This window comes from Rhea americana, unplaced genomic scaffold (assembly GCF_003343005.1).
Source record: "Rhea americana isolate MKP2758 unplaced genomic scaffold, rheAme1 scaffold_118, whole genome shotgun sequence".
In the NCBI taxonomy this organism is placed as follows: Eukaryota; Metazoa; Chordata; class Aves; order Rheiformes; family Rheidae; genus Rhea; species Rhea americana.
Window position 1 is genome coordinate 2,610,233 of NW_028185239.1, and position 14,469 is coordinate 2,624,701.

The 14,469-nt window shown below is 40.5% G+C and overlaps 1 protein-coding gene across 1 annotated transcript in view; it reads left to right on the top strand.

Moving 5' to 3' along the window:
* IMPG2 (interphotoreceptor matrix proteoglycan 2) overlaps positions 1–14,469 on the top strand; it is a 52,929-nt gene that overhangs the window by 23,301 nt on the left and 15,159 nt on the right. The window contains exons 6-11 of the mRNA XM_085318950.1: positions 1,315–1,317; positions 5,940–5,989; positions 6,468–6,559; positions 9,411–9,572; positions 12,510–12,568; positions 13,653–13,670. Of these exons, the coding sequence (XP_085175076.1) occupies positions 1,315–1,317; positions 5,940–5,989; positions 6,468–6,559; positions 9,411–9,572; positions 12,510–12,568; positions 13,653–13,670 (384 nt within the window). The remainder of the gene's footprint in view (positions 1–1,314; positions 1,318–5,939; positions 5,990–6,467; positions 6,560–9,410; positions 9,573–12,509; positions 12,569–13,652; positions 13,671–14,469) is intronic.

Genomic DNA, 14,469 nt, shown 5'->3' on the forward strand with positions numbered 1-14,469 from the left:
GAAAGAGATGTGTCTGCAGTGACTTGTRTGAGTATTCTGGCTGTTCTGTGAACCTTTCCCCAAGGTTTTCGGGTAGTCTTGGTCATCATCACCAAAAGCAGAAAAGTGGAATGTTTATAAAAATGCTTTTTTCAACAGACTTGAGAGATGTGCTCTGAAAACACTCTTAACAAGGGGGTCCTCACATTTTTGACAAGGGAATCAAACTGAAAACTAGTCTGAACTGTGATTCCTTTTACCAAAGCAGACCTGAAGTTGAATCAGTATTTTGATGTCTTTGCTAAACTAGAAGCAAAACCAGTTAACATCGTATTACTCCATTCCTAAGCAGAAATTAATCTAAACTGCTGTTTTAGAGCAAAACCCAAACAACTTAGTTTTGAACTCATCTGAGAAATTGCCTAATTCAATTCCCTGCTTTACAGACCATATAAAGCCATGATAAATATGAGTAATTCACTTAATGGGAAGAGGAGTCACTTAATAGACTTTTTTTTTTTAAGAATTTTAAGAAAAAGAAAAAAAAAAAGAAAAACCCTCAATCCACGAATTAATAATTCAGATATAACACAATATTATATGTTAAAATAAATAGCACGTGAAAGTAATGGCAGACCAGAGATTGGCAATTGGTTTACATTTCTAGTGCTTTTGTGACAGGTATTAAAGGGGCTCTAGTAGATAATTCATTGCATGACTATATTGTATCTATCTTAAAATACGCTTTTATCGCAGTATATGTTACTTGAAGTTGTTAATAGCTTTAAAATGGGATCTTTGTTATCACAGTCAGTTTAAACTTTAGCTTTATTACATCTTTTCTTTTACCTTATGTGTTGCTGTTTGATTTGTGGTTGGAAATGATTGTGTTTTACAGCATAGAGAGAGAGATACAGGACTAAAGCCATGAGATAGATAGATTTGCTGTGGATAATGGAGCATCAGAAGAAATACACATAATTTACTCCAGCAATATTAAGAAAACCTCTACTCTAAGGGCAGTTCTGCACCTCTGTGCACTACCAGGGGGACATGGTTTAAGATGTGAAGTTAGTAAGTCAAGCTTATATACAAATAAAGCTAAGATTGGCTGCCATGGGTGGAAACCACGTATTCTGGCTTGCTTTCTAGTTGCATAGATTCTGACTTCAATCTGCAGTTTTGTATGAGGAGAGAGACAAATATGCTGCGTGGCGTGAAGAGTATTTCCAGAGCTAGATGGAATGTGTTTTTGCTGCAGTAATATACTAGACCTGCCAACAGACACCAGAATAAAACGAAGACCTCTTTAAAGTTTTCTGTAATAAATCAGAGTAGGTACCTGACCCAGGATTGCCCTGTGCTTAAGGCACACCGCTGGGAAATCCAGCTGCCGGCCCCTCCAGTACAGGAGCAACGTGGCTCTGCTGTTGCAGCGCTCTGGTCGCCGGCCCGCTGGCTTTCCTGCAGCAGCTCTCGCTGGGGCAGGCGCTGACCCAGGTGTGCTGAGAGAGGGAGACCCGTCCTCCAGAAGGGCCCGTCAGGCAGCGCAGCGATGTGAACCAGGCCGTCTGCCGCTGAGCTCGGTGACGCTGAAGCTCGGCCCCAGCTTCGGCTGTCTAGAKGAGATGCCCTGCAGAAGAGCTCCTGCGCGGCTGGGGAGGGACAGGCTTCTCCGGAGGTGCCTCAGAGCAGGGGCCCAACAGGGATGCTCTGATGCCCTCTGGCGAACACCAGTTTCTCTGACTCCTGTACAGAAGCAGTTACTTCAGTTCTGAGGCCAGCACTAGCTATCTTTCCCAGTCCGTTTTCTCACTGCTAAGAGCATAGGAATTTTTGCAATTGGTTCCTCTTCTCTTCTAGAGCATAGCCCAGGTACAAGAAACTGAGAGTGTTTTCTTTTTATGAGCTTTGACTATTCTTTTTTTTCTCTGCTATGAAGCAATTGAGGTATCATCAGTTTTGTAATTCAGGGCTGATTTGGAAGTGAAGACAGACCTTTGATGTCTGTTGGTCGTTTTAACAACGGTATCTTTCTAGGAGAAAACAGTTCTGTGCTGAAAGCTATAAACAGCTGCAGAATTGAAACTGTGACCTARATCATTTAAGACACCTCTGATAATCCTACCTTGATGTCAGTACTGTGTCTCCACCTAGCTGGAAAAAGCTGGTTTCAACTAGTTAAACACTGGGACGGTTTTAGCGTAGCCTGCAAAGCGGTGGCTTGCACTTGTGTAATGTCCGTCCCAGAATAACTCGCAATCCGGCATTACTGACAATTACGTAACAGCAGGATGAAAGTTGTTCCAGTAAGACCAGTGCTTGCRTTCACGTAGGTGAAATGCTCAGCCTGCCTTTTATGGACTTGAGRGATTAAACAAGTAGCACTTAGGAGAGGAGCTCACCAAGAGGAAAAGTAATATATGGGATGTAATTCAGATGTCTATGCAGCAGCTTCGCAGAAGTTGTGTTTTGCCTGGGTCAGAAGTGTGTGAGCGTTATATCAGCTAAAGGCTTTTAGTCATTTCTTTATTCAGTAGGCCCTTTTTCATAATGAGGTTTGCTCTATTAACATTGGAGTATGTCCCATGGCAGTGGGGCAGTGTCCTTTCTAATTTCTGGCAGGGTCAAAGACCAGATCTTGAGAATCAGCTGAAGGAAAAGGAGCAGCGCAAAAACGCTGCAGGGGAAAACTGTAGCTTTTATGTCATAACCTTGCTTGAATGCTGTATGCGTGATAACATACTGAAGAAAACATAGGTGTGAGATTGTTGTGAAGGATGAGTATAATAACGCATTGCTTTTGCATTTCTTCTGAAGTTGCTCTCGGTGTCAAATACGATAAAGTAAGAAACAAAAGCAGTTGTCCTTTCTGAGTGATAGTTTCTGATTCTGGACTCACTGAAATTAGTTGCAGTAAACCATGTCTGGAGCTCCTCTGCTCTGCCTGTCTCTGTCCTCTGCTCTCAGATGTGCCGGCAAATTTAGGATCTGTATTTCATCAGTGGTGGCAGCAATGCTTGATGGTGTATCATCTCAAATTGCGTGCGCTTATCTAAATGCAGACAAGAGTCTGCATCCTCCACGGTGGGACCATCTCAACCCTTCAGTCACTTCTGCCTAGAGTGGAGTAGAAACATATCTGAGCTCCTTCATTATCTACGGTTGGACTTGGCAACAGCACTGCTCTGGCGTCAGATGTTTTTGAGCATCTGCACAGCTTTACCCCAAATGAAGAATTTAACACYGTTTCTTTTTAGCTGTGTGTTTACTTCTGTGTTGCCTTTTGTCAGGTTTGTCCTGCTCTGCTTTAATTAAAAATGAAACAAGTGAACATTCAAGAAGTGACTACATGAAAATTAAAATAAATGTAAGGACAATTTAAAAGGAAAAGCATTTGAATGCAAGGTTCAGTCCTGCATTTCTGTGCTTGGAGAAAAATGCTATTGAAATTGCATATTCACTTARTTCAAAAACCCATGATCAAAATGTTTAAAAAGAGCTATCAAAACTGGTAACAATAATGCATCTTTAGAGCTAAGTCAATTTAACTGGAAAATATGATGTCTGACCAATTAATAATTAAGAAAAAGCTTTGATTTCTATTTTAAGATGAGGACACCTAGGGAAAAGAAATCTCTACAAAATATAATCAGCATTCTCAACAAAAGATAAATCCTTGTACAGATGTTTTTAGCAGAAATAAATGGATAGTTTTGAATAAGTTATTTGTGACTCTTCTCTGCCATTGCCATCACAGGTATGTCTTGTCTGAATTATACTTGCTTGCTAGTAACTTGCTTTCCAGTTCTTGGAAATCTGGCCAACACTTACTGAGATTGTAAAAGATGGAGCAGAAAGACTAAAAATTTTTGACATTATGTTCTCTAAAATSCTTGGATTATGACAGATGAATTCGGGCCTCTGTCCACGTTAGGAACAGGAGCATTTGCTGTTTACTGTAATCGTTACTTTTGTTGCTTGCCAGCTGCTCCTAGTGACTCCTTTCCTTAAGGTCCAGGAGATGTCTGTAGTTTGTGTTTCCTCCTAACTCTTCCTCTCTGGAGATGAATTAAAATGACCAGCTTAACAGATGGCTGTCCTGACTGCCATCGTCCCTGGTGGATTTGGATTTCAGTGAATTTCATCTAATTTTCGGAGGACTGTTTTTGCTGATGCCTTAAAGCTGTGTGGCACCCCTCAACCCCAATGATAATCTCTTTAAACAGTTCATGATATTTCAGTAGTCATTAATTATCATGATAATATTTGCTGTGCTTATAGTAAGTGACAGTGGTTACCTTGCCCTGTGCTAGTTGAAAACAGGTAACAGTGTACACGAGATGGAAGCAGATACAARTAACTGTATGATTCAAGACTTGCACAGAGCTCAGAGTGCAAGTCTTTGAGAGACTGCACTCTTTAAACTGTTGAATCAGTATTTTCTGCTTTGTTCATATGTTATATATTTTATTTTTTATTAAAATTTTATAATACTTACATAGCTTTCCCTGTGACAATTTAACATTTCCTAAACTTAGTCCAATTTGGCTTAGTTAAACATTATGCACAGCACTAGCCTATGCCTCCTGGGGAAGATGGGTGAAGTGATTCTCACATTAAATGGAAAATTCAGCAGACTCATCCTCAAGTCCGTGTTTATTGACAAGTGCAAGCCTGTGAGAGGCACGGGTAGAAAGAGAGTTTGAGACACGTTAACTCACTGAAATTATCGTATGTCTTCTCTTAACCTTGCACCCACGTATCTTAGTATATACCTTTGGAAGTGCTTGTGTGCCTGGCATTGGAGCCTTTTGCTTTAGGAGTGACACAGAGTCTGATTATGCTTCCTGACGGAGTATCCGTTGCTTTGGTGGGAGCTTTGCTTGAGGGCAGCCTGCAGGGCCAGTAATTGAGTATGCCAAGCCAAACCTGGCAAGGCTAGGAAAGCATGGGCTAGGTGGTATGAGCTCTTGTTAATATTGTGGTGCAGGCTCCTTCCTGCTGTGTTTATTTTATGGTACGAGTATGACAACCAATAAAAAAGGAGTTTCTTTAGGAATGAGAGAAATATCTTAATGCAATGAACTTTAATGATTTTCTGAGGGTCAAATTTAGTGTTCTTATTCTCTGCAGCTCTTAAGTTTCCAGTTTTCCAGATTGGGTTGTGTGTATTAAAAATATGGTAAACCTGAAAAGTCAATTATTCTCAGAAAGGAGTTGGTTCTCTCAGAGCATGTCTCCCGCTCTTGGTAACTTAAAGTTGCTCAGGACTCACAGAATCGGTCCCAAGGATCTTGGGTTTACTGCTAAAACCTTGTCAAAGCCGTTGATTTCTCTTCAGATCGACAGTTTTCATCTAATTTTGTCTGCAATGTTTTTCTTCTTCACATTTGGCCTAGAGGTGTTTTGTGTGTGTGTGTGTATCTATGCGTGTGAATGCAATAACAGCGTTTTGAAATGGATGCTTTTTAAAGATCTCCAGATAAGCAGGGTAAAAGTTGTGGTAAAAAGGACTCACCTTGTATTGGTGATTTCGGTACACTTATGATTTTTAGTGCTCTGTAGAGTATTTTAAAATCTGAGCATTTTATAGAATATTACAGGAATCTTTGTGTTATATCTGTGGTCTTCATGCTTGCTTCATTTGCAGAACTGCTAGCAGGCCAAATGGAGTTACGGTTGTGACTCCATGCCCATTGGAATATGAGGAAATTAGCATCCCTGGAGAGGCACAGGATGTGCAGTGGCGATGCTGATGCCTAAACTGGATAACTGAAATACTGTGAAGCCTAGTTTTTATAAAGTTATCAGCAAAGTAGTACCATGACAAATTTATTCTGCAAATGCGCTTTTTGGTGTGGCAGTAGAACCGCATGTAAACCAAAAAGTGAAACATCTACATCACCACGTCCAACTTGAATTTCTGATTTATTTATTTATTTATTTTTATTTAACAGTACTGGGACTCCAACTCCAGCTTCAACTACTGATGTTACCACATTGAGAGGTCAGTTCCTATCCAACTACTGTGCAGGCTGATTCTGAATTAATAGCTAATTGAGCTAATTGAGAAATATGATAGCTTGTGGTTTTGCGATCTTTTTCTACCTCCAAGTAATCTTGATAGTGATTTGGAGGTCAGGTTTTGGGCTGACATTAGTAGATTATCAAGTGAATCACAAACATCCTACTAGAGAACTTAGCTCTACAAACTTTTTACTGATCTCTCTTTATATTCCCCAAAATACAACACCTGCTTAGACAGATCGCTAGCATTTGGTTCCGACTAGTGTATCTGATACTTTTCCTCAGACTCTTCAGGTGTTGTTTCTGTTTCAGTAGCTCTTCCTTTATTGTTTCTCTCTCGATGGTGGGACCAGGAATCAAGTGTCACTGTTAGTTAGCTTACGCCTGCCGAGCTACTCAYGTATCTAAATATGTGTGTACAGATTAAAAAAAAAAATACTGCTCTCTTTCAAACTCAGACGCCGCTGCTAATGTTCCTCCTGCTCATGGAGTCTCCATTGAGAGTCCTTCAGGCAGTACCATCCGTGATACCCAAGATGCAGACATTGCTGTGAGTAGCTTTTTCCTTTGGTTCAGCATTCTGTTGCCTTTCCTAAGTAATATCATTTATGGATGATTATATTTTCTTGTATTTAAGGGTGTTGCTAGCATAGTGTATTAATGCAGATTATTATTTTTTAAAATAACCTGGGCATGATGTTTAGAAAGTTTAAAATAATTTCCTGGGTAGATATTCTTTCATTTGCAATGGCTTTGCAGTACAGTCATCCCCACAGAAAGACAGACAGAGAGAGAGAGAATGGATCGGTTGAGCTACCAAGTGAAGATTTTGCTAGTGATTCARGACAAGACAGTGAATATCTAGGGCTTTTTGAAAGCTCGATGAAGAATGTGGAGCATTATTCCTGTGGAAACRCAGTATATACTTCAAATTGCTGCAGTAATGATGCAATGGTCCACATGGTACAATTGCTGAGGATGGCAGAAAGGTGGCYTGGATAGCTCTGGAAGTTCCTTCCAGTTCTCTGCTCCTTTTCCCCTGCCAACACATACGGATTTTTATTAATGGTCTCACAATCACCCATACCATGGTATCTAAAGCAAAACTCTTCGCACAGGGAGGCCTATAGCAAGTACTTAAGTGCTGCTGTAAAAGTGAGCTGGCTTTCAGAAGTGCTGACCACCACACAGGTCCCAGAGAAATATCTGGTTTCAGGAGACAGCTCCTTTGGATTAAAAATTAAGCCYAAACTCCAGTATATGTTGGCCTATGTGACCATTGAAGACGATTTTGCAAACCAGTGGTATGAAGCGACTGGCTTTTGTTTTCTTATAAACACAAACCTCTCACTGGATTTACGAGTGCTGTATGTGAGTAGAAGCTRATTTATGGTTCTGGGTTTAATTGTGCAGAGTTCTGTAACCTGGTAGGGCCATGAAACAAACCTGGGCCAARCTCTGTACTTTCTTCTAGAGCTTTCAGGGCTGACTGTGGAACTCTGGTGTTGTGCTTCCAGGAATAAACACTCAATATGAAACAGGCAGACAACTTCTGACTCAAGTCYAGGAGTTTGTCATGGCTCTGATTTTATATTATGGACCAAGAACACTTGTGGTTTGGTCCCATGTACACCATTATTCTTTTTCAAAGCAGAACTGCCTGGAGTATTTCTGTCTGAGCAGAGACCACTCAGTAAATCAGAAAAAAAACTAGAATTATATTGCCACTGCTGCTGCAACAGTATTTTCACCCTTTATACAGTTACATCACACCTCATCATGGCTCTGTACAGCCAAAATGAGTTGTGAATTACAGGACCAAGAGCCAGCAAAGTTCATCTTATGCACTCATGAGTTGACTATAACTTTATTTYGGGGGGACTGATACGTGATTCAAACGACACTGCGCTGCAAAGAGCTGTATAACAACTGCATATATTTTCCTGATAAGTATATAGCTCTCAAATGCCAACTAGCTTTAGGTGGTGTACCACTTATTCTGGACCTCAACAAAGTAATCTCATCAAAAAGGGGTGGGGGATGAGGAGAATTTAACTAAAAATACATAGAGGGGCCCTATACAGTATGTAAGTCACTCGCTGATGGCAGCTAAGCTATTTGGAGGAAGGTTTTTCTGCTTCCCACACCATACAAAATACAGGTTGTTGGGTTTTTTTCCCTATTAAAAAGAAGAAAAAAGAGCCAAAACCCCAGACCTTTCTGGCAAAACTGCGATCACATATAAATAGCAAAAGACTTGTTATTTAACTTAAGCCAACTGTCCTTCCTCAAATATCTCAAAATTTTATTCAAGAACAAAACCATGAAACTAGATCTTTTTTTCTTGTGCTTTTCAGTATACCAGAAGAAATAGTGAATTGATTGTAAATTAGTAAGGAGCTAAGCAGAAGGTGCTCTTCATGTCCTGCTCACTCAATTTAGATTAAAATTGGACTGGAATTCACTGCTGCCCAAGGCAGCCGTGGTTACAAACTCCTATGCAGGGTTCCTCGAGCAACTGCAGACCTGTTGATTGCAGTCCAGCAGCTTAGCTTTGCAGAGGTCTCCTGAGGACCCCAGTGCATCCCCAGGGATCCGTACTTACTCAAGCAGAACTGCACAGTGTGGTGTTGTGAATGCATTCCAAGTAGAATAATGAATAGGAGCCTTGTGGTAAATGTGTGCCTACACTGATGATGGGCTCATGTGAGCTGTTGGTGGTGCACTTCAAGCTTACCTTTTGAACACCCCACACAGCTGAATTTCTGTTTGTAGCTGAGGTCAGCTAGATGTGCCTTGCACTAGATGGAAGATTTGCAAATGGAAAATAGGTTCCAGTAACAATCAATAGACAGAAGTTTGCTGTCTTATTAAACTGCTTCATTAGTTGCTGCCTTTGGYCCTGAGGCTGTGTGAGCCCACCGTTACAGTGCAGGGCAAACAGGTATGCTGATGGCTCAGGGTCACGTACCGTGCTTTGAGCTGTAGTTTTCACGTCATCAGATATATCCATGACCATCTTTGTGGCCCACCAGTAGTGCCCTGATGTGTTCCTATCCATGCGGCATTTACTGAGAGGGCTTAGGCTTTCTGTCACATTGTGGGTGAGACAAACCTTCAGGTCTCCAGGGGCTGGAGAAGTTTCTAGCCCATGTAAGAATGTGTTTGGACCCATGCTGAAGAATGTAGCATGCTGACAGATCGCTGGTCATATGTACATGTAGACACCTGGGATGCTTTTTACATGCCTTTCACATGGAATAAACGTGGGATATGTAGGATTATGGTCTGTAAAGAGTAACAAATTATTTCCTGGAAAAAAAAGAAACAGTCAAAGGGCAAAACAAACTTAAAAGGAACTAAATCACCTCTTGTTTTCTCCCTTTCCACTTCCCATCCAGATCAACAATGAGATAAAGAAGGAGGATGAGCAGCTACTGAAACCTATAACAGAGCAGATTGTTGAGTTCAGCATTGTGATCGTTGGAGAGAAGTACAGTGAGGAGCTGAGCGACCCAGCCACCATGAAACATCAGCTGCTCTCAGAACAATTCGTTGCACAGGTGATTTGCCTTCCCTGTCTTCCTCTTTTTTTGCTGGCTCCACACAGCCTCTGTGTTAGTACTGATTTTTTTTTCTCAGGGGCTTTGCAGAACCAACTTAGGGTTTTTGTTGCCTAAGGCAGACTGGAAAATATTTATCTGCTATGAGAATATCCTGTTTTGTCTGACATGCTGCCTTTTTGAAGTAGTAGTGCTGTGTGCCTTTCATTGTGTGTAGTATACCAGTTGCCAAACAAGAGTTACTCTAGTTTCCTCCTTTTGTTTATTATGAAATAGTGTGCTATCCTTTTTGCAGGCAAAAGAGGTAGAAGCATGCTTTTGGAGAGAGAAAATTATGCCGAACCCCTGCATGGGGACCTACTTAGAATGGGGGACTTTGTTTCCTGTTCTGCTTTCATTCTTTTACTTTGCTGCATATTAGCAAAAGTATTAATAACATTTGGCTTAGTTAAATGAAAGACAACTACATTTCTTTTAGTCCTTTTAAATATTTATTTTTACGAGGGCTAACTTTGGCCTTACTATCCTTTCTGAATTTTTCAGTAGCTCTCCTTGACAGCATTACAGAGGCAAGGCTTAAAGATGTCACAGAGAAGTAAGTGACAGGAATCTTGGTTTCCTCTTGATGGAACTTCATAATCTCTTATATCAAAATCTCAAGTTTTGCATCTTAGAAATCTTATATATAAAGGTATATTTAACATCTCTCTAGTGGCCAGCCTGCCTAAAGATTTTTCAGAGCTTACTAACCTTGTTGGCGAGATTTGAATTCTTGCATATTGTAGTAGGTTTGAACCTGGGGAGTGAAAAAGATAATTTGAAGGTCTTATCTCTCAAATGACAGGATATGAGTCAGCTGTGCTTCAGCCACCAACCTGTGCTGGGGCAGTGGTGAGAGGCTGCTGTAGTAGCTGAGGTACAGTGCAGCACAGCACTAATGCGGAGCACAGGGACAAGGTGTACAGGTCCACCTAGGTCTGCCCATGTGGGCATGCTCTGGATCTCCTGCCAAAGCTGAGCACTGAAATGAAGTTTGAGAAGTCTTAATGAATACAAGAAGTGTCCTGATTTTGGATTGCACTAGAGACAATTGTAGTAGAGACTCTACAGAGAGTAGGTGATCAGTGGGGAAGTGAAAAGAAGTCATGAACAACAGAATTTGTTCATTACTTCTCTTCAGGAGTGGCATTTCTTTGAATGAATCACTGCCCACTCGAGTGAGATAGTCTTTGAAACCAAGGCTGCCAAGACAATACTTGCTCCTCATTTATGCCTGGAATCAGCAGTGCATATGAGCATGTATTAAAACACTCCAACCTCAGAGAAGTTCTTAAACGTATGGCTAAATCCCACTGGAGCCAGTGGGAATGAAGCACAGTTAGCTTGTTAGGCATCAACTTAAAAAAAAAATTAAAAAATCCCAAACACATGTGCATACCTAAATATGTATAAATATACATATATATAAAATACACGATTTATTAGAATTTATTGTAAAGTTAACTTTAATCAAAGTTTAATATTTTTTCATTTATATGCTACAAATAAAWTTATTGTCCCACTGGTATATAAATGCCTACTTAAAATACAAATTGCTGCCTCCCAAATTTTCTCTCCCTGTTGTTTCCCTGTGTTTTATTACCATAATCTTATTGGGGCAGAGAGCTTGTCATCTTCTTGGGAGAGGCATCTGTTACATCTCTGGGGGGCCATACAACAGCACATCTTTTCTTTAGCTTTCTTCCTTTCTTTGTCCCACTTACTTGGGGTTCTCCTTGGCAAACTCTGAATTCCTTTCACTGGGGCTAACCCTGTGCCAGATTCAGGACCAGATGGGAAATAGATGTACTCTTCACTGTAGCCAAAAAGCATCACTACAACTGTCACAAGTTGCTAGCATAGGCTAGACATCTTAATTTTCCTAGCTGTGTGGCCAAGTAGCAATGCCATAGTGTGTGTGTGTGGAAGAAATGTCAAATGGGACAGAGTCCACCTGGAACATGGACGTTCCACTCCTTTGATCCCTTGCCTGGTTCTCTCTGTGCTTGGATAAAGAAGCGCTTGGAGGAGAGAAAAAAAGAAAAGAAAAAAGAAAAAGAAAGAAACACTCAGATTGTTTAAGTCTCACCGGAGGCAGTTTAAAAATAGAGAGACTGTGRAGGGAAAGGAGAATTTGAGGAGTAAAAAGCAATCTTCAACTAGCAAGAATCTTTTGGGAGGAAAAAATACCAAAAAGCAGTGTGAGCCTGCAGTATTTATTTCTTATATGTCGTGTAACACAGTTGATTATTGAATTAGGCCTGGATGTGCTACCATGTTGCTGCCCCTAGATTTCCTCCTTGAGCAGCACTGCCAACCACTCCTGAGCCCTGTCTATGTTGCTGTGCAGGGAGCCCGGGTGAGCCGTGTTCTGCATGGTGCAACGCCGTAGCGCCTCTCTGGAGCCCTGGAGGCCGCTGCTCCTGAGTCAGCCRTCGCTGCTTCCTCTCGTTTAGGTTGTAAATTCCAAATAATTTCTCCAGAATTCGCTTTAATCCAAAGAGGTTTGGGGGAATAATGGAAACCTTTTGGGCAGAGAAGGGTTTGCACTGCGAGAAAGGTGCCTAGTGTGGGCAGTGCAGATCTCTGCAGAGTCCGTTTGAATTTCCCCCTCACTGAAGGTTTCTATAGAGTTCTTGGGGGATGTTGTACTTCATACTTTCTCTTTTACCTTTATAGTACTGAAAAGATGCCACCAAAGCTCTTCCTCCACAAAGAGACTATCCAAGCGTTTTTCCCTGTTAGAAATGACAGCTCAGATGCTTTTTTTAAATGTTGAAATGTTGAAAATACTTCCTGTTGTTTCACTACAGGGAATAAAGGAGGAAGCATCTAGACATCTATGTTAATTTTTCTTTTCTTTTTTTTTTTTTTTTTTCCTTTTTTAAATCAAAATAGATCCAAAAGGCTTTTGAAGGATTACCTGGTTACAAAAGTGTCCATGTGCTGGAATACAGGTAAAAAGAGATAATAAAAGATCCATTAATGCATCCATCCTTGCAATAATGCTCTCTGAATGGATGAATATGCAGTGATGGAAAATTATTTGTGATAGTGCTTTAGGGAGCACAAAGGTGTTTTAGGGAGAAAGGTAGGTTTTATAGTTGTAGCTCTAGATTAGGTTCAATTTCTAGCCATGAAATACTTGATTATTGCAGGCAAACTGTTTGTCGTCTTCATGCTTCAGTTCCTTGCAGGTGACAAGGATGAAATGTTCTACCTGGAGGGGTAAGACTGTGCAAATGATATTGTCAGAAGTACCAGAAAAGAATGCTATAGGAATGAAACTATTCAAAAGAACATGGCAGAAATGTTCCTGGTGCTGTTTGCCCAAATGTAGTGACAAACTCCATTTTGGGACTGCTAGTACAATATTATTATCTGATCTGGTAGTTTGGTTCACAGATGCATAATAGTTATAACAGCCTCAGCAAGGGAAACTTCAGTCCTTGCAGAAGCACAGAGGCAGGTTTGCCTTTTCAATTCCCACTTTCACTTGTGGCTGAAACCACAGCAAACTGGTGCAGTGACATGGAAAAGCCTGATGAAGCTCTGCCTGGGAGGTAGCAAACCCTTCCATCTCAATATTTGCAAGCTCTCAGCTTTGCTTCAACAGAAAAAATAAAAGGTTGATATTTCTGGCAAATACTGGAGCTCCTTGCTGTGCTCTGTTCTGTCTGGTGGAAGATGTGTTTATGAACTAATCTTTAGGTAGAATTAGTGAGCTTTGATTCTCTTGGCACTGACAGTAATTTAACTGCATTATTTGCAATAAGATGAGGTAGCTGTAGAAATCTGCTGATTTCTAGTGATCACTACTAAATATTTCACCTAGATCAGTGAAACTAGAACATAGTTTGTTATTAACAGAGTAACTATGCAATTTGTAAGCATTTTTCTCTATGCATCTTCAAATTTGTGTGTTCTGTAGAATACCACGGCCATTTTGCTAAGTTACAAGACTTAATAGAGAAGCTAAAATTGTTTTAATAAGTTCTGTTGTTGTTTTTTGTTTGTTTGTTTTTTTGTTTCTATATTTAGCTCTCCTGAGGAAGACAGGTAAAGAAAACTTCTTTCTACATGTTGCTGCAATACAGATAGAAAAATACAGATTAGCTGTAGGATACTGACTGTCTTGAGGACTTGTGGTGTTGGCTTCGATGTGAGATAGTTATCCAGCATAAATATGCTAAGTGGAGGTTCTACTAAAAACTGCAAATAGATGATCTCTTTTGATTACAGATAACCTGATTTGCTTATTTAAATGCTAATCATAAAGAACTGTTTGGAGAAAATCTTTCTAAACACAAGCCAGCTACTGAACTAGGTATTGTATAGGAGTCTCTTTGGTGAAGAAATCATGGCAGGATGCATCCAACTGTTCAAAGAGGTTCTGTTCCAGATGTTTTAGCCCCTTCCAGACAGATAATGGTGTCGTAGTTACGGGTTAGCAATTATTAACTGCAACTGACAGCACAGTTTTATTAAATCTAAATGCTATTTTTGACTAGCCCATCGAATTCCACGTTAGCTATGCCTTTTCACTATTGTTCTCCTCTTTTATTTCCGCTACTGACACTCAGTGCTCACGATGAACCTGTGGTGGGTTCACTTCCATGACAGAGTCAGCAGCAAAAGTCCAGCAGGCTCATGGTTTTAGTGCAGTTGTGTTTGCTGATTATGTCTCTGTTGTATTTGGTGCTGGGGCTTTGGAGGCTTCTCCGAACTGAGCTATTACTTTAGCAATGCAGTCCAGCTCTGTGGAATGAGGAAAACCTATCTTTGGAGCAGGTTTTCCTAACACTTCATAGATTACTTCATTTTTTTTTTGCTGTGCTTTGTGTACAGCCAAAGTATG